Raw genomic sequence first — 19,029 nt, 5'->3', positions numbered from 1 at the left:
TCCAGGCTCTTTGCCCCCTGCCAGCTTCAGCTTGTGCCCCCAGCTGCCCCATGCAGCCCCTGTCCTGAGCAGCACCACCAGCCCAGCCGTCCCTGCCGTCCCATCTTGAGCCTGTTGGGTGGGAACCAAGAGCACATCCAAAGGGTGAGAGAAGGGGTGACCTGGAGGGATGGCCTCAAAAAGAGTCCCAACTGGGGGGACAGCACCCAGAGCTACGGCAGGGCTTTATCAGCAGCACCGTGGCTGGGAGGGACGAGGTGCTTGTCGGGGTGTTTGGATCAGTGACACAGAGACATGCACAGCTGCTCCTGGCCTCGGTCACTCGGTGGCACATACGAAGCTTTTTCCATTTTATTTCTGCAGGTGGGAGCTTTGATTTCCCTTGCAGGCTCTCGGCCCCTTAGCAAGGTTTTTCTCCTGCTTTTCATTACTATACCAGACATACTTGATCTAACGGCTTCTACAGGTGGCGTGGGGTGCAAGAGGGTCCGGCCGCGGTTGTCAGCTGTCATCTAGAGTCAGAGTTAATCCAGGAAAATGGTAAAAATTAGTAATGTATATTGCATTCCTCCAGTCCATACGCTTTCCATTAGATGATCTTCCATCCTCCTTAGCACAGAAAGAAAACCCTGCCGATGGCAGGCAGCGTTTCTGACTCGGAAAGGCAAGGATTGGTCGTGCCTGGAAATCCGATCTTGGCTCTCACATTCCTGGACACAGTGTCTATGCAGGGAATAGTCTCCCACCTTTAAATCCAGGCAGCAGATGCTGGCCATGTGCACAGCCTCTGCCTGCGAGCCCAGGAGCTTCTGTGGCAGCAGACATGCCCAGCCTGGGGCTGCGCTGGGGTGGTGCAGCCCGGCACGTCCATGCGCCGGGGTCCCACGTGCTGGCCTGCGTCTCCCTGTGTCTGGAGGCCTCTCAAGGGTAATGGCCTTGTCCAATGTCACACCACAGTGTCATGCAAGTACGACAGCCAGGTCAGCACGGTAATGAGGTGCAGGCAATTCTTTCGAGAGATAGCATTTTGACTTTTTTTTATTAATAAACTGGTGAAGAAATTCCTCTAGATCTTCAGTATCAAGAGGGTTACAGTATTCGTAAAACAATAAAGTGAAACATTCAGCTTGCTTAAATAAGCCCTATTTTCAATCACTCCTATGCTTTAGTGGGTCAAGAACAACAGTTCAGTAATAAATGTTATACAAGGCAAACTCCATTGGTAATTATGTGCAGATGAAGAAGTGGAAGAGACTTACGTTAATTTCTAGGTGTGACTGCACACGCCAAGCGTGGCCTGGGCCCTTTACAGTGTCACAAGCAGGCTGGGGCTGCGCTGTGGGAGATGGAGCCACAAAAAAAGGAAGGGGTTCTTCCCTCCAGCTCCTGCTCCAGAAAAAAAAAAGGTGCAGAAGGCTCTGCTTCTGGTGCCATTAGGTCACTAGCTTGCAGGGCTAACTCTGACTATTTTTTTTTTCTTACTTTCGCAGAGAACGTGATCAATGGGCAGGACTATGAGGTGATGATGCAGATCGACTGCGAAGTGATGGACACCAGGATCCTCCACATCAAAAGTTCATCTGTCCCTCCGTACCTCCGAGAGCAGCGCAGAAATCACACCAACACCTTCTACAGCGCGTCTCCCTCCGTCCCGGAGACGCCCCATGCCCTGAGGGCTATTGTCAAATCCCTGCAGTAGCTCCTGCGACGGCACGTGCACCTGGCGTGCAGCAGGTCCTGCTGCCAGACTGAGCCCCTTTGCTGGCGGGTCCCCAGGGCTCCTGGCACAGCAAGGGCACACCCCGCCTAGTCTGTTTCTGTGCCTGACCCTACCCAACGGCTGCATCCTGCCCAGGGGTTATACAGCTCGTCTGCCGCCTCGCTGAGGACAGGCCTGGGGGACCCACGCAGCGTGGGCTGCAGGTGATGCACGCTGCTGCAGTCCTGGTGTCAGCATCAGCAGCTGGTGCCTGGGGCTGGCACTGGAGGGGCACGGGCTGTCCTTGCTACTTATGCACTGTCCAAAATTGGGGGATTTTTTTTTTTAAATTTTTTTGTCCCTGTTGAACCATCTCCTGAGGTGGGGTGCTGAGCGCTGGGGTCCTGCCCAGAGACACCGCTGCAGAGGCCTGTGCTGGAGATCAGGCTTCCCTCCCCGCAGTGCGCTCGGGGCAGCAGGAGGAAGCGCTGTGTCCGGCCCTGAGCTGGGGGGTGCAGGGAGAGCCGCAGCCTGTCGCCCCAGCCCCCCAGCAGCAGGAGCATCCCTTCTCTGCCAGAGTGGCTGTGCTGGGCCTGGCCGGACAGCCCCGCTCCTCATCGCCCCCATGCACAGCCACACACCTGCCCCGTGGGGCCTCCCTTGCCGGGAAGTGGTGGGCTGCCGCCCAGGGTTGCAGCGGTGCCGTGGGGAAGCCCAGCCCTGGGTTGGGAACCTGCACTTACAGCCAAAGCACTACAAGCAGAATGACCCGTGCTGCCACAAAGCGTGGCCCTGCTCCCAGGGGGTCACCCTGCAGGAGGGCTGCCGTGGTTGGATCCCTGCAAGCAGGGCACCTGCGTGGTACAGGGCCTGGGCCACCCTCCCGGGCACTGTACACACACACCCCCATCCCTCACCTGCGTGTGCTCGCCTGCATGCTGCTGCTGTCTTCCCCAGCCCACGCCACTGTGTGGCAAACGGCTGGGGCTTGGCCCAAGGGTGGTGATTTAGTGCAGCACACGCATTTCTAAAGATTGTACTGCTGGGGGTTTTTTGGATTTTTTTTTTTTTTTTTGGTGATATTTAATGCTTTTCACAGTCTACGGAGCAGCACTGGCCCTGCTGGGACTGAAGAGCTGCTTCAGTTCAGTGGGACACAGCCACAGCACCTTCTTCCCAAAACACAGACACACACTCACACCCACACCCCTTCTCTGCCCTGCCAGCCACCCATTCCACAGCGGGGGGGGGAGTGCCATTTGCCCCCCTCCAGCACTGAGCTACTAGACATGGCTCTGTCTGCAATCAGCTGCTGCTGTTACAAAGCCCGCTGCAGAGCTCTGTTAACCATCCCGAGTCTGGCAGCCAAGCCCCGGGCCGGAGCTGGGCCAAGGGGCTCCAGCGCACGGTGCACTGCGGTGCCCAGCTGGGACGAGCAGAGCATCGGCCTTTCATAATGACTTCAGCATGTTACAGTAATTTTTTTTTTCCCCTTTGCAGTTAGCACAGAAGATGATGGGCTCCAGTTTGCCAGCCCACTGCCTTTTCTTCATTGTCTGAACCACTGACTGACTGATGTGGGTTTTTTTATTATATTATTATTGTTATTATTATTTGTATGTGTGGCTGTTTTAGGAAATAAGTAAAGATTGATCCTGCAGCAAGGCACAGCTTGGGGGAGGCGAAGAGGAGGATGAAGAGCAATACACCCCTGTAAAGTATGTGCCTTGCAACACTGTGGAAAAGCTTTGCCCTTTGCCACGTAGTCAGCGCGAGCTGCACAGGCCCCCCGTCCCCTCAGCGCTCGTGCTGCTGGGAAGCAGCCGGGCTCGGCGAGGGATTTGGCTGCGCTCCTCGCACCAGTTCTGTTTTCCTGGCCCCGGCCCCACCTGACTGCGGGCCAGCTCACACAATAGTCAAAAATAAAAACCCCGGCAGTGCCCCAGCCAGAGGCACGCAGCTCCCCGCAGCCCGAGCAGGGGTGGCCAGCTGCCCTGGGGGGCATTTGCTGCCGGGGAGCCGGGGAGGGTACCCAACAGTGGTGGCTGAGCTTGGCACAGCCTGGCATTGGAAAGGGCTGCTGTGGCACTGCGTCCTCAGCTGGAACCGTGGGCTCCAGCGGTGGGGAGCACCTCTCATCCCGTGTAGTTCTGTTCTCTGTGTCCCTAGCACTGGAGGCAATAAAATGATTTTTTTTTTTTTACATTTATTATTATTTTTTTTTTATTTTGCATGTTAATACTGTTTTACTTAAGCAAAAGAGAAAGCCAGTGCTGGCTCTTGGATGCTGTGTGGCTCTGCTCAGCAGAGTGCTGGCACTGCCCAAGGTATGTGCACCCAGGCCCCCCCGCTACCGGGGAGGGGGCAACCTGCGCAAGCGGCTCACCCAGAGCCCGGAGAAGAAGGGGCTAAAGGGGGGGGGGGGGGGGGGGGGGGGGGGGGGCGTGTCTCACCATAGCCCCCAGTGCTCTGAGGGCAATTGCAAGAGTTGCCAAACTGTCCTCGGGGCTGGCCATGGCCCCACCACCAAGCCGTGGTGGCAGGACCAAGCAGCCTGGAGCCCTGCAGAGGTCCCCTCCAGGCCCCATGCTGTGTTGCCTCTTGGTTTGTAAACTGGCCCTCCCCAAACCAACCAAACCACCCTCTGCATTTCTGTGCACCCCAAGGGTGAACCAGCCCAAAAGCAAGCCCCGAACAGCTGCGAAGAAGGTACTTGATCTTTTATTAACAGCAGGTAAATACAAGATGCTGCCGGGCTAGAAGGGCCAGGGCCATGCCTCTGTGATGGGCCCCCAATGGCCACCAGCTGGGAGCAGGGCGAGCGCCACACTGAGGGGGGCACGAGCAGAGACCCTGGGGGAGACAGGGCAGCAGCGGGACAGGGAACAAGGGCTCCCCCAGCCCCGAGGGCTCCCCCAGCCCCACAGCTCCCTGCCCGGCAGAGGCAGAGCCTTCACCCGGTCCGTGCCAAAGAAGGGGACTATTTGGGGTTACAACATGACCAAACAAAAGCCCTCTACACCTATGTACAGTGTCCCGCCTCCCACGCTGGCTCGCTCCGGCCGTGAGTCAGGGCTCAGGGTGCTCCCGTCCCCCAGAGCGGGCTGCAAAGGGCAGAGCCCCAGCCCAAGGGGGCAGTCCTCAGCATAAGCACCAGCACCAGGGGCTGCCGGAGCCGCACTCGCAGCCCCGTTGTACAGCAGGATCTCCCCAGGGCCTGCTGGCCATCAGCCGGGAAGATGGTCCCGAGGGACGGGATGTTCCCATGGGACATGCACCTCCTCCACCAGCACAGGCAGCCAGCGTCCCGCTGGGATCCAGGGCCTGCAGCAGAAAGGCCAGCTCTGCCCTGGTTCTGGGGCTCCTGCTGATAATCTTTAGCTAAAAACCTCATCAGGAGGAGTGCGTCTGGGCCACCTCCTCCACGGGCAGGAGAGCCAGGTCTGCCCTCCCGCAGGAGGGACCCTCCCCATGGGCAGGACAGACAGAAGCAAGGTTACAGCAAGGATGGAGGGGGTGGTTCTGGCCTGGGGATTGATCTACAATCCACCATAAAAAAACAGCTTGAAACAAAACCCGTCATTTACACTTTGATTTGTACAAAATAACAATAATAACAATAAAAATAATAATAAAAGGTGCTGGTGGCCCCTGGCTCGCAGTGCCCCACTGTGGCGGGGGTCTCAGTAGGCAAAGATGACGTGGTAGGTGACTTGGTGCCCATTGTCCCAGGCGTAGAGCAGGCGGTCCTTGGGGTTATAGTCTATCTGCGTAGTGTAGGCGTACTCGTTCTCAAAGAGCAGCCGGGGGATGATCTGTGTGTTGGTGTGTGTGTCGAAGGCGTAGGAGATGTTGGCGTTCCTCTTGTTGTAGCTGTCGACGGCGTACAGGACCCCGCAGATGACAAAGCAGTTCCCGTAGAAGTTCTTCCGCAGCCCTGTCCGCCACGTGGTCTCCTTCTGGGTGCTGAGGTCGGCCGCGTTCAGCTTGCTCAGCACGATCACCTCCTGGTTGAAGCCCTCGTAGCTGATGGCCGGGTAGATGACCCACAGGCCGTTCTCATCCACGGCAAAGTCCACGTCTGAGTGGCCCCGCCACCGCCACGGGGTGGACTCCTCGTAGGCCACGTCGTGCAGCATGGCCCAGGCGGCCACGTACCGCTGCTTCAGGTCGTATTTGATGATGTTGCGCGTGAAGGCACGGTTGTAGTAGAAGGAGCCGTTGTAGACAACGTGCCCTGTCCCGATCCAGCTGTACGGGAGCTTGTAGGAGTTGCTCCAGCGCCCTGCAGGGCAGAGACACCTTGCTGGTGAGACCCCCCCCTTTGCTGTGGGGCTGGTGGCCCAGCCGCAGCAGCCACCAGCACCCTCAGCCCCCAGCCCTGCCTGCACTCCTGCCCCGGCCACCAGCCACAGCCTGGCATGGTGACAAGCACGTCCAGAGCCACCACGGGCAGCTCAACCTGCCCCATGCTCTGAACCCCACACACCAGGTACCGGTGCCCAAGAGGGGAGGGTCCCCGGGCAGAGCATCCCCCACGGTGCAGCATCCCAGGGACCGAGGACACTACTCGGACCAGCCAAGCCGCAGCCGGCGCAGCACCAGGGATGGCGCAAGCCCACCTTGCTTGAAGTTATCAAGGTTCCTGAACTCCACCAGCGTGTTCCCGTAGTAGTAGTTGGTGACATAGATCCGCTCCTCCCGGGCCAGGGGGTCCTTCATCCAGGCCCCCTCATTGCGCCCATAGGTGTTCTGAGTGGTGGGTCCCGAGATGGTGGACAGCGTGTCCTTGCAGCGCCCTGCGTAGGCAGAGAAAGGCTGGCGAGGCCCGAGGCAGGGCGGCCACCCCCCCCCTGCTCCTGCTGGAGGTCCGCGGGCATCATCCCCCACTCCAGCCCCCTGCCCACCCAGCAGGCACCCCTGCTGCCTCGGCCTGGGCTCAGCCTCACGAGGCCCAGCAGCACCAGCCATATCCTGCACAGAGCTGCCCACAGCCTCAGCCATGTCCCTGCCCCAGCTGTGGCTGCTGCCTGTCTCAGGTCCATCTCCAGGGAGGCCTCTTTCTGCCCTGCCCAGCCCTTCAAACTGGGACAAGACTACAGTAGGTTCCAGAGTTAACAAGCAAGTAAACCTGGCACCTCAGTAAAGTGCTGTCCAGCCACCATCTCCATGAAACCTCCCACCATGACCAAATCCAGGTGTGCTACGCTTAGCAGGACATGCTGCGGGCACCAGCCAGCCCCCATGAGCACAGCTGGATGGGGGCAGGACCTGCAGGCACTCACCGATGATGTTCCTGATGTCCTCCTCCTCCAGGGCCTGCTTTGGGGTGGCAGGGATGGTGGGGCTGACTGGTGTCGCAGGGGTGCTTGCCTGTCCCCAAGCTCCTGGGCTGCTCTCTGGGGCAAGGCTCGTCCCCACGTCCCTCAAGGTCCCAGCGGTGGTGGCCACAGCAGGGCTGGGGACAGTGGTGGTGGCTGTGGGCAGGCTCTCCATGGCTGTGGCCACCACTGTGCTGGCCAAGGTTGCCGGTAGCTGTGGGGTCCCCTCCTCTGCCAGCCCCGCCGGGGCAGTCGTGGTCTCCGGGGTGGAGGTCAGCCAGCTCACAGCGGTGGGGTCCGGCGTGGGTCCCGTGGATGTGGCAGGGGACAGGGGCACCGTGGCCGTCACGGCAGTGTCAGCAGCCGGCGGGGTGGTGGGGTCGCTGCCGGGGGTGGGTGGCCATCCCACCGGGGAGGGCTTCCTCACGCCCTCGCCCGCCCTGCTGCTGGGCCTCAGGAGCTGGTCCTCGATCAGCAGGTCCACCGTATTGTCCCCGCTGAACAGCTCGTCCGCTGCCAAACACAGGCACGGGCGTCAGCTCCACAGCGAGCGGGAGCAGGTCCCCTGCGGCCTCTCTGCCCTCGCCCCACCGCTCCGGCTCCTCTGCCCACCTCTCCAGGCTGCCTCGTACTAAATCCACCTGGTTTCCCTCTCAGTTTCGAGCCAGAGAAGTGCTGTGTGAGCTGCAGGGCCTGATGGTGCCCACGTCAAGAGGTGAGCGAGACCCCATCACAGCCACGTCCACCACCTCAGGCCGACCAGAGTGGGAGGTGACAGAGAGAGGATTGAGTCCTGCCAGCTCCCAGAGACGGGGCAGGATGGAGACACAGCGCCCAGCCAGATCCCACCCCCTCACCCAGGCTGCCAGGGCAGGGACCTCACCCTGGGCACGGGGACCGCTCGGGCTCCCTGGCCACCACGGGTGCCCTTTGCTCCTCCGCGTCCCGGGGATCTCACGGACCCACGCGCGGCTGTGCTGGCCGCCGCGCTGCTGAGCCGGCTTGGCAGAGAAAGGGCACTGTCGTTGGCCCACGCTGCTGGTCCCCAGGGCTCGGCACCCTGCTCTCGCCACAGCCAGAGCTGGGAGCAGCCCCCTGCCGAGCTCCTGATCTTTAAACCGATTCTATTCTAACCCGAAGCAGTGACCTATTTCCTCAGCCACCAGGATGTCCCATGGAATACCAACGCTGCGCTGCCCTGCCACGCAGGGCTCAAAGGCTGCGCAGCAGCGAGGTACCAACCGTCCCACCTCCTCCTGCCTCCACGCCCTCCTCCCCATGGTGACCCCAGGTGCTTTGCCCACACCTTCCCAAGAGACAAGGCAGGACTGGTTTTGCTATGGGGGCGACGCAGCCAGCCGGACACGGCTGCAGACCCAACTCACGCTGCTCCTCGATGTCGTTCTCCGACTCGGTGGACTGGGCTTTGTAGTAGGTGACCCCTCGGACGATGGTGGGCTTGGAAGGAGGCCGGCTCCTCACGTGCAGCTTCCTCTGCAAGAGCTGCTTGGGCTTCTCGTCCTCCGGAGAGAGGTGCAGCTCCGTGAGGGACTCGACAGAGTTGATCTGCTGGGAGATGGTTTCATCCTTCAGGAATCTTTCTTCGTATTTCCCCTGGAAGAGATGCAGGAGTTGTTAGGGGGTGGGCCAGAACAGCCACGTTTTGGGGGACGGGGCGGGGCAGGTCAGGCTGGCCAGCCGAGCGCTGGGTAGGATGCTCTGTCCTCCCTCCTTCCTCGGGGCCACCCTCAGTCCCTTCTGCTGTGGGAAGCCCTCCAGCAGACAGCGGGGGGTGGCAGACCAGCACTGCCTCTGCACGACCTTGGTGCCACCCTGCAAACCTGGGAGGACTCGGTGCTCAGTAAGGCACAGGCTGCGGGACGCGTGGGGGGACCCCGGGCACATCCCTCACTGCAACTGCTCACACGTCCACCCACCGCACACCCCATTGCACGCCAGGGACCAGTGCCGGCAGCTCATCCGTAGGGAGCGTGCAACGTGCCCTGAGCTTTGGCAGAGCAGAGGGGCTGAAGGCACCTTCCCAGCGGGGCCGGGAACCCCGCAGGGCAGGGACCAAGAGGTCCCCCCGGGGCAGGGACCGGGAGCCCCGTGCAGAGGCAGCCACCAGCTGCCGCAGCGCATGCCTGAAGGATCCCATCTCATTAAAGGGAATCGGAAAGACAGCCCGAAGGTTGACTCGGTGCCCATTTGGCTGAGGAGACGGGCCCAGGGTTCCTTCGCAGCCCTGCTGCAATTAACAGCGAGAAAAGGGGAATGCTGGGAAATGAGGTCACGCCGGGTAATAAAAGCCCCACGCTTCGCTCTCCTGCCTGGCCGGGGCTGGCTCCCCTCTCTGGGGCAGCAGAGCCCCTGCTCAGGTCACAGCCCAGGGAGCAGGGGGAGAGGGTATTTTAGATATAGCTAGAGGGCATTTTAGATACACCCCAGATTGCCCCATGGAGGCAGCAAGGGGGTCAGGACACCCTGGGCAGGCCTTTTCCCAACACACCCCTCTAACCCCTCTCTGGGGCAGCACAGAAACCACTGTCCCAGGCAGAGGATGTCCCCACGCTGGGCAGACCCCGCAGAGACCCCCACAGTCTGGGGCTGGGTGCTGGCGCCAGCAGGATGCCCAAATCACTGCCCGGAGCCCACCAGGCGCAGGGGCTGGCTGGGGGGGGGGTAATTGCCCGGGAGGGAGGGCGACAGGCTGTCCCTCCACCAAGCCCCAAGCCCTGCTCATCAAGGCTCCGAGCTCCCCAGCACCTCCCGGCCAGCCCCGCAATGACATCACTCTTCCCGAGCAGCACGGCCGCCACTGACCTCGGAAACCAACGGCCCCACGGGCAGGGGGGGGGGCTCAGGGAGCAGCCTGCTCCTGTTCCCTCCTGCGTCCCAGCGGCAGCTGGGCTCTGCCAAGAGAAGCAGGCTGGAGCCGGAGGCTTAGGGTCGGCTGAGGTGAAAAGAAAATAACCCCAGGCCAGTGGCCTGCTGGGGGCCACATCCAGGAGACACCCCCTGAGCTGGCTTGTATGGCGGCAGCGGCCTCGAGCCGTGCAACCAGCTTGGGCGGTCATACCTCTACGTGCGTGTAGGCAGCCTCGGCATCCCGCTGCAGCGAGCTCTCGATGTCGGCAAGGCTGTTGGTGATGAGGCTGGAGCAGTTCTGCCTGTCCCTGCGGTGGGGATCCTGCGGACCCTCCTCCACATCGGCTCCTGCCCGGTGGCCTCCATGCGTGAAGTTCCTGGACATGCCCTGGAAAAGCAAGAGAGGAGACTTTACCCCATGGAAGGACAAGGGATGCTCCACAGCCCCCAAACCACAGCCCAGGAGACAGCGAGATCTGTGCTCCCGTCTTGGACTTCTCCATAGAGCTGGGCACTTCAGCTGCTGAGAAGGTGCCCCTGACCCCAGTGAGATGCAGAAACCCCACCCTGGTGTGCACATTCCAGCTCCACTCTTTGCCACAGAGGCCCATGGAGCGGGAGAGTGGCCTTGAGGTTCTTCAACACCCATCTTCAGCCACGCTCACTGGCTCACAGAAGAAAAGACAAGTTAAACATCTAAAGTCCCAGCCTCACGTCCTTCGCCTATGTCAACAAGTTCATCTCCCACTTATTAGTCCCACTTCCCAAGCAGGGTCCCATCCTGGCTGGCTGCTGCCTGACCCCCGAGGCAAATCCTTGGGGCCAGCGTCCTACATGTCTGGTTTCTGTTCTCCAGGTCCTGCCCCGCTGCCCAGCCACGCAGCGCCTGCACGTAGGGACTGCTCCTTCCCACCGCCCTCCACTCCCACAGAAGAGAGGGAGAACCTGGGCAGAGGGAGAGAGGCAGTGACCCTCAGAGAGCTGTCCTGGGACCGGGAGGGAGCTGGGGCTGGCTGCAGCTCATCGGGCAGCCCAGGGCAGGCAAACCCCTTTGCCCTTCTGCATCCCCCAACCAGAGGCACACCTTGTCGCAGAGGGGTTGTTGCAGTCTCTGCTCATCGCTCCTTGGTCTTTCACATCTTAAACGGCAACTGCTTTGAATAGCTGGCACATCAATCAAAGGATTTTTGCACAGAGACTGGGGGCGGTTCCCCCTGATCCTTCATTTTCAATCTGTCCTGCCATTAATTTCTCGTAAAACCCTCCATGACCTCCATCTGTGGCCTCAGGATCGCCAGCTGATGCAGCAGCTGCAAACTAAAGACAAAGAGGGGCTGCCTCGCCAGGAAGGCACCAGCTCTGCGGACCAGGTATTTGGGGGTTCATTCCCCTGACCCACACCGTTTGTGTAAAATACCTCGTTACACCAGAAACACCTCGCGATACCTTCTCATCTCTGCAAAAACGCCACCCGGAGCTCAGTTAGCCCCTGACCCCCTCCGTGGAGATCTGAACTCCCAGCCTTTACCCAGGAATTGTGAGTCACAGCTTTATCACGCAATTTGAAGGCTGAGTCCAATAATGCAGGGACTTTTCAGCAAGTATTTTGCTGTAGTAAGAAAAGGAACAGGGGAACTCGTGATGCTCTCCTAGGAGCAGCAGTAGCTTCGACACCCTCCTCCTTTGGGGAGGATGGCTGATTCCGACAGCCTTGTGCCCTCATCACTTATTCTGTGTCACATTTGGCTTACGACCTGCTTAGGGATAAAATCTCCACCGAAGCCTGGCCTGTGATGCTGCTTGAGGCCGCTCAGCTGCTTTGCAGGGGAGCAGCTGCCAAAAGCACACCCGCCTGGAGGGCCGGTGCTTTGAAGCCATGCCATGCTCTTGTTCAGCATCTCAGCTGTCCTTTGTATCAGATCCCATGGCCAATGCAGGGTGTGATCCTCCTCCTCTCCACAGGAATTCACGTGCTAAGCCAGCAGCAGGCAGCATTTCACACCTGCTGCCTGCACCAGCTCTGCCCTGCCCCAGCAGCACTGGGGAATCTCCACCCAACCCAGACCTCTCCTGTCCTTCTCCATCCTGTCCGAGTGCCTGAAGGCAGCTTCAGCTGCTGGTTATCTGATCCTGCAGCCCCGCTTCTGGGAAATTAAAGACCCAAATCTGTGAATTCTCCCCTCCTACGCCTTCACTGCTCCATCTCTGACCAAACAACTTCAGCCAGACGGAGCTGTCTGCCTGTCTGCCTCACTGTGATGGGCTGTGAGCAGAGCAGCCACGCTGCAAGGTCACCCCAAAGTGCCACCAGCACGGCTCACGCTGAACCCATGCACGGGAACCGGCTGGTAGACAGGGACACTCTGGTGCTGGAGAAGAGCCTACTGGTACCCGCACGTGAAGCAATCACTTGTGTCATTTGTCAGTACCCAAACTCCTAACACTTACCTTACCTCAGCCTCCAACTCAACCATCAGCAAGGTTTTTGAGGAACATGCACTCCCCACTCACTGGCCTGATGGGCTGTGTCACTCTGGTCTGGTACCCGTTTAAAGGTGACAATGTCTAACAGCACCATTTTCAGTCAACTAGTTTCAGGGTGAGACAAATTCTTGGACCACAGATCCGTAAAGGATCCCAAAAAAGAGTTGTCCCCTCCATCATCCCTAATCCGGCAACTGTGAATGTCAAACAGCAACAGACCATGGGTCTGTCCTATTGGGGCCCTTTGTGCTCACTGCAGCATCCCTGTGCCCTGGGCAAGCCCAGCTCACCGTGCCGTGGGACAGGACTCACCCCACCGCCAGACCCGGGGCTACCAGTGCTGCGGTGGCGAAGCTCCCCAACGGGGACGTGCGACACGGGGCTGGTGGCACAGCTCCCGCTGCCCTCGCCCCTCTCCCCTAATGAGCAAAGACTCGGTGGCAAACCCGAGTAACAACTGGAAAATTAAACCACAGGAAGAGGGTGGGATTGCAAAAAAAAACATTGGTGCTTTGTTATTTTTAGACCTCAAAACCCCTTTTCCCCCTTTTGGGTCAATCCCCGTGCTTGGAAACCCAGAGCCCCCCGGGCGAACGTGCTCTTCTCCACTGTCTCCTGCCTGACCCCAGGATGGAGCATGCCGTGCCTTCCCGAAACAATTTGCAAGTGGAATTTTTGGCTTTATAAATCATCGCCTCTCGTCTCCTGGCTGCACACGAACGGGACTGCTCTGCTCTGACAAGAATGTGGAATTACTGTCCCAGATATGGACCACGGGAGAAAACTCCAGTATTTAATCTGGCAACCTGTTGCTACATAGCTGAGCGCAGCTTAACAAACTGCAAACCCCACGTTGTGCTAGCCAAAGAAATATTAAACTGTATGGAAGTGAAAATGATTTCACTGGAAGTCTGCTTTAAAAAAAATGGAAGGTACTTTATCTATGTTTTTAGCAGTGCTGAGGGTTCAGCTCTGTCTAAACACAGGCCAAGATGTAACTTGGTCCTTAAGGAATTTGACCTCCTTGGCTACCAGCTGTCCCAGTGAGCGTGTCCTGGCACCGGCCCTGCACCGCTCACCCCCACATCAAACAGCACAAAAGCACCTGGTTGAGAGCAACTATTGCGCCAGCACAGATGTAAAACTGAGAAGAGGAGAAACTTAACAGCAGGCCCTTTGGACCCCGAGGAGATGCTGGTCCTGGAGAGGCCACAGCTGGGATCCCACACCCAGTTTGGGCCACAAGGGATGGGGGAAACTGGAGAGGGTCAGAGGAGGCTGATGGGGTGGTGATGCCCTGGGCACTGCCTGTGAGGAACAGTGGAGATCTAGCTTGGAGAGTCAAGTCTGGTCTAGTTTAGTTTCAGCCAAACAGTTAATTAACATTTCTTCCAAAAGGAACGAGGCTCTGAATGCACCAAAGGTACCACATACTCGATTTGAGGCAAGCCCCACTGGAGGCAACAACCTCGAAGGACAGCAGGACTCATCTTACCTCCTCGAGCTTTTCCACCCGACCCACCAGCTTGGTCGTGACCGAGTGCAGCTTCAGAAGGTCCAAGCCATAAAAGGCACTTTCCAGCATCTCGACGATGGAAGACAGCTGCAAGGCAAAGGGAGCACACTGTCAGTCAGAGGCACTTGCTGTAAAGTACCTTGCATGGTTTCTGCAGCCAAAACACCAAGAGCAACGCATGCATCTGAGTACAGGATGTTTGTTAAAATGTGAGTTTTCCCCTGAACAGCCCTGCAGCGCTGCTGCCGCAGTCAGGAGCACAGCACGCGGAGCTCCAGGCGTTCGGGAGCGTGGTTTGGGTGCTGGGGATTAGCGAGCAGAGCAAGGAGGAGCACTGCCTTCCTCGCCAGCTCTGGGAAGGTTAACCACACTCCCACAGGCTTAGCTACCCCACCAGCGACGTGACTGGCAACAAAAGAGGCAACAAGCGAATGGCAGCTTGCACAAAAGTGAGTCTGAGATCAGACTCTGAGTTCATGCCATCCCACGTTTTTTTATCTGGAACAAGAAGAAACTTGTTAAAGAGTTTTAAAATGTTCACAAAAGCAAGAGCGAAGCAACTGAAATTCAGTGCCAGCCTAGTAACAGTTTCCTTCCCTGGAGAACAACTTTATGAGAGGGATGCTGCCTCCTCCTTCAGCCACCCATCTCAGAGACACAGTGTTTAACTCACCCCCGTCCCACAGCGGGAAGGGTTGCGTCCCCGCGTCCTGCCCAGCACCAGCCCCTGCTCATCGATTCTGGGGATCCAGGCAGCAATACCCTCGTTCAGCACTTCGTATGGTTCCTGGTGCTCACTCCACAGAGGACAGCACGGAGCGAAGCATGGGCTGGCGGGGAGAGCTCCTGGGTCACTCCCTGCCTCTGCTCCCACTCGAGCCTGCTCCCTCCAGTCCCACGTGTCCCCACATGGACAGTGTGGCACTGCAGACCTCACAGCCCTGACGGCTGAGAAGCAGTAATTCCCGTGCATTGAAAATACACGACAGTGACATTTTCTCCCAGCAGCTACAAACTGATCAACAGAGCTCCATAAACATGGGGGAAGCACAGGCAATGCTGCTGGCAGCGCTCTGAGTTTCCACCCTGGCCTCTGCAGTCTCCCTGTGGAGCTGACAGCAAAGGAAAGATTTTTTGGGCCAGATAAAATGGCAGCACTAAGAGACAAGGACTGTTTTATGGCTATGCATCCACTTTCCACCGAGAGCTGGACAGAGACGGCCGATACAATGCACACGACCTGCCAGACAGCCGCTAGAGACACGTGCTTTCCCTCCAGGCTGGATCATTTCCATCAACGCACAAAGGTTGCAGACTTCACTAACCACCTTCCAAACCTTCCTGAACACAGACTCCTCGCACAGACCCTGCATCAGAGACCCCAAAAGGCACGCTGCACCTACAAGCGGAGGAGCAGCGTGTGTGCTGTGGTTAGATCTTAGCCAGCTACCCCCTGCCAACACAAGCTGACCCTCCCCAAAAGACCACGCTGATGCATGCACCGACTCGGTCCATTTTCTTCCCTTCACTCGCTGCAGACCTTGGCTCTCCCTGGTCTGATGGTCTATGCATTCCCATGGGACCTTATTAGCGGTACGGATGGGACTGATGCCTTCAGCTATGCTGCCCAGCAGAGCCATTTGGCTGCATCGGGGTGCCCCAGGGGTACCCCTGCTCCCCGGGCTTACCTACTCCCTTCCTCGCCGTTCCCTTGGGGATGCATCCTCCAGCCCACCCATCATAAGTGAGGGCTCTCTTTTTGGGGAACTGCCCACTGCTCTCCCACATGTGGAGTACCCAGGGCTTTTGAGTCAGAGCGTAAGAAAGCCTGCTAAAACACAACAGACACAGAGCACGACTCCACGTGCTTCCCGCTGCTGGACTGGGCAAGAGTGATGCTCATCAGAAGAGCAAGGAGAGTAACACCCCTGGGGCTGTTAGGAGCAACACGGTGGCCTGGCCAATCCCTTCTGGCTCCCCCACCGAAGAGCGTGGGAGCTGCTCCTCGTGAGTCACATAAGAACCGGAGCTATGTCCTCTCCTGCCTCCTGGCTTCTCCTGCGAGAGGTGGCTGTTCCCAGCGCACCCGACCCCAGGAGGGACTCTGTGCTCAGCGAGAAAGCAAGTCTGTTCTCACAGCGCCCAGCGTTTGCCTTTTGCAGCAAGGAAAAACCCCACGTGTGTCTGTTTGGATAAACCTTGTGAAATCGCTTGGCTGTGGATCCTTGCAAAATGAGCCGGGGAGCCTGGGCCAGTTCCTAGAGGACAAGCTTTCACACCACAGCTGGCCGTGAGCAGCTCCCGGGTGGGAAGCGGCAGCCGGAGCCAAGGGCACAGCTAGCCACGCCGCTCTGCTCCTCCCGGAGGCTGCTCGGCTCCAGAGAGGATGGAGAGAGGGAGAGATGTGAGCTGCTGCTGGAGGAGCTCTGCCTGCCTCCAGGCAAGGGACTGCAGGGGTGGCTCTGTCACCTCGGAGGGTGTCCCCTCCCCTAACCGCAGAGAGCTCACAGCTCCTCATCTAAGGCCAAGTGGGACATCCTGGGGTCTCCTTCAGGCGAGGGACCACCGAACAACTCCAGACTAGGACTCCTCCTTCCCTGAAATGATGGATTATCTGCCTGTGCCTCTTTATCTTCCCTCGCTGCAGGGGAGCTCGGGACAAGAAGCTGCTAACTGTCTGCAGTCGGACAAGATGAAACACATCCTCAAGCTCCAAATTAATTAGAACAAACCCATCACAGTGGCCCCGGTGGCAGGCTGCCCCGCAGCACCCTGCACACCGCCTGCCTTCCCACCTGAGCTGGGACTAGCAGCACTGCCCCGGGGTACGTCCCATCACCACCCACACGGGTGCCACCAGCGCTCAACCTGCTGCTCTGGGGAGGATTTCTGCTGCCCTACCCAGGTAACAAACTGGAAAACTCGGTGAGTCTGCCAGCTGCCAGACTAGCAAAAGCAAGCAGCCAGTAAAAGGCATGAGTACTTAGAACAAACACTGTCACTTTTGGAAAAGAGGTACGTATTACTAAAGAGATAAAATACTAAATTGTATAGAAGTGTCAGCACTTAAAACAACAAAACCCATCCTGCCATCAGCCAGCTGTGTAACACACCCTCACACTGACACATCAGCGGCTTTCGGCCCATGGAAGCCAAAACAGCTTCTTGCGTGGGTCCTTGGGAACCCCTCGCTGTGATGGGAATGAGCCCTGGCAGCTGCCGAGCACAGCAGAGCCGTCCCCCTCGGTGACACTTAGTGCTGGACAAAAGGCAGGGAGCAGCCCAGTCCCTCCTGGGCTTCCAGCGCAGTCAGAGCCGGGGCAGCACGGGATGAATCGAGTGAATCATCCACTGCAGCTGCTCGAATCAATCCCTTAAGCTGAGCTTGATTTTTGTATAAAACATGCAGATATAAAAGTAACTAGGAGATGTTTTTAAAAAAAAGTTTAGGAAAAAAGTTTTTTAGAAGAAGTTCAGAAAGAAAAGGCTTCAGAAGATGTCCCCCTCCCAAAAGAGCCCCAAATTCAAGCTGCTCTCCTACCTTCAGGTCGCTGCTCTCCGCCTCCCGCAGCTTCTTCAGCCTGAAGTCCCCCTCGCAAGGGTTGAGCGCCGAGGGGGGGGCCACACACGCACACTTGCAGCTGGGTCCTGACGTGATGGTTTCCACCGTGTAAAAGTCCTCCGCTTTGAAAGCGCCTTCGTTAATCCTTTGGCAGGCGCCGCGGCCCAGGGGTCTGACCAGGCACTTGCACCGACAGTCGGAGCCTTCGGACACCGCCTTCACCTTGTCGTAGTCACCTAACAGCTGAGCACAGGTCACCGGCAGTGAGCGAACTTCTCGTCCTCTGCTTGCCCGGCAAGGGACAAGGACACCCTGGACCTCAAGGCCCAGACAAGGACACTTGGGACACCCTGGCCCTCAAGGAGACTGGCTGGCTTTTCTAAAAATCTACTGACCAAGAAGTTTTCTAGAGAATGCGGAGCTTTCTGATCCCTACCTACACGCGGAATGAAAACTGGCTTCTTCCAACAGGGCATTTTTAATTCCACTTTGTGTAAAATGGACCTAGCCGCTCTGAATTTTAAACACAAACCGCATCCTGCTGTCTTTCAATGCTCTGTGTCCAGCACACCCACTAAGTCACCTGCTACCCTGAGCAAGATTTCTTTACAGGGGCAAACAGGGTAAGGGTGCGCTGGAAGGGCAACCGAAAGCCACCCTACGAGCAGCATAACCTGGTGGTGAAACAGTATTCTTGATTAGCCCCGTATAACGCCAGGAATTTCCTTTACAGAGATTTGCAGACAGCACTTCTGAAAGCCCCGGCACAAAAATAACTTTGACGGTATGTTTCCAATAGTCTCCACATTGGCCATTTCCGAGGGCAGATAATAGCACACGGTCTGATCGGCCAAATCTAACAGAAACCTCCACCGCATCCCGCTGGCGGGGAAAGAGTCTGGATCCTGCATCCCTCCCCTCTGCACACAAAGAGGCTCCACCAATTCCCCTCCCAAGGAGCTCCTCGTTTGCTGAGTCCCCCCCAGAGAAATGATAGGAGGGAGGCTGTGAACTGCTCCCCATGCGCCGTACCCCAGGCGGGTAAACTCCCTGCAGCTGCACTCACCCAGCACCGCCGAGCATGTACATACACCCAGCAGCACCCAGGCTGGGCACAGCATCACCCAGCACCGCCGAGCATGCACACCCAGCAGCACCCAGGCTGCACCCAGCGGCCCCACGCCGCGGGTCCCCGGCACCCCGCGGGCCGTCCCGCACGCCCCCGCTCCCCAGCCGGTACCTGGGAGAGGATGTTCTCCTGGTTGTCCGCCTCGTCCTGCAGCGGCTCGGCGGAGGGCCCGGCCGTGCCGGCGGGGGGGGTCCCTGCCCGGCAGCCGGCGCCCAGCGCGGCCAGGCAGAGCAGCAGCGGCAGCGGCAGCGGCCGAGCCATGGGCGAGCGGCGGAGGGGGCCGGGGCCGGGGCCGGCGCGGAGCCGCCGCTGCTCGCTCAGGTGCGGCGCGGCGGGCGCGGGCGGGGCCGGGCTCCCGCCCCGGTCCTCCTCCCTCCGGTCCTCCCGCCCTCCCTCCGCGGCGGGACGGGCCCCCGGGCGGGGCCGAGCGGGCGGCGGGGCGGGGACGGG

The 19,029-nt window shown here is 58.8% G+C and overlaps 2 protein-coding genes across 2 annotated transcripts in view; one reads left to right on the top strand and one right to left on the bottom strand.

The window, feature by feature from the left end:
• ATF6 (activating transcription factor 6) overlaps positions 1 to 3,872 on the top strand; it is an 82,249-nt gene extending 78,377 nt beyond the window's left edge. Inside the window, 1 exon segment of the mRNA XM_068416751.1 lies at positions 1,491 to 3,872. Within this exon segment, the coding sequence (XP_068272852.1) occupies positions 1,491 to 1,699 (209 nt within the window). The 3' untranslated portion in view covers positions 1,700 to 3,872.
• Positions 3,873 to 4,404: 532 nt separating this feature from the next.
• Positions 4,405 to 18,840, bottom strand: OLFML2B (olfactomedin like 2B). Its single transcript, XM_068417060.1, has 8 exons — positions 18,691 to 18,840; positions 17,430 to 17,693; positions 13,868 to 13,975; positions 10,100 to 10,276; positions 8,406 to 8,634; positions 6,985 to 7,533; positions 6,322 to 6,498; positions 4,405 to 5,984 (listed from the first exon to the last, which is right to left on the bottom strand). Exons 1-8 carry the CDS (start codon positions 18,838 to 18,840, stop codon positions 5,383 to 5,385), a joined length of 2,256 nt encoding a protein of 751 aa, XP_068273161.1. The 3' UTR covers positions 4,405 to 5,382.
• Positions 18,841 to 19,029: the final 189 nt, after the last annotated feature.

The sequence above is a fragment of the Nyctibius grandis genome, chromosome 21, assembly GCF_013368605.1.
Source record: "Nyctibius grandis isolate bNycGra1 chromosome 21, bNycGra1.pri, whole genome shotgun sequence".
NCBI classification, from domain to species: Eukaryota; Metazoa; Chordata; class Aves; order Nyctibiiformes; family Nyctibiidae; genus Nyctibius; species Nyctibius grandis.
The sequence above is the reverse complement of the archived record's forward strand: the minus strand, read 5'-3'. Positions and strand labels throughout refer to the sequence as shown.

Excerpts from the sequence above, each read along its gene's own strand:
- OLFML2B (XM_068417060.1), bottom strand. The coding sequence starts at position 18,840 with ATGGCTCGGCCGCTGCCGCTGCCGCTGCTGCTCTGCCTGGCCGCGCTG. Across the intron at positions 17,694-18,690 it reads AGGAGAACATCCTCTCCCAG|CTGTTAGGTGACTACGACAA; the intron begins GTACCGGCTGGG and ends ACCTGTGCTCAG. Across the intron at positions 7,534-8,405 it reads GAACGACATCGAGGAGCAGC|CGGACGAGCTGTTCAGCGGG; the intron begins GTGAGTTGGGTC and ends TGTGTTTGGCAG.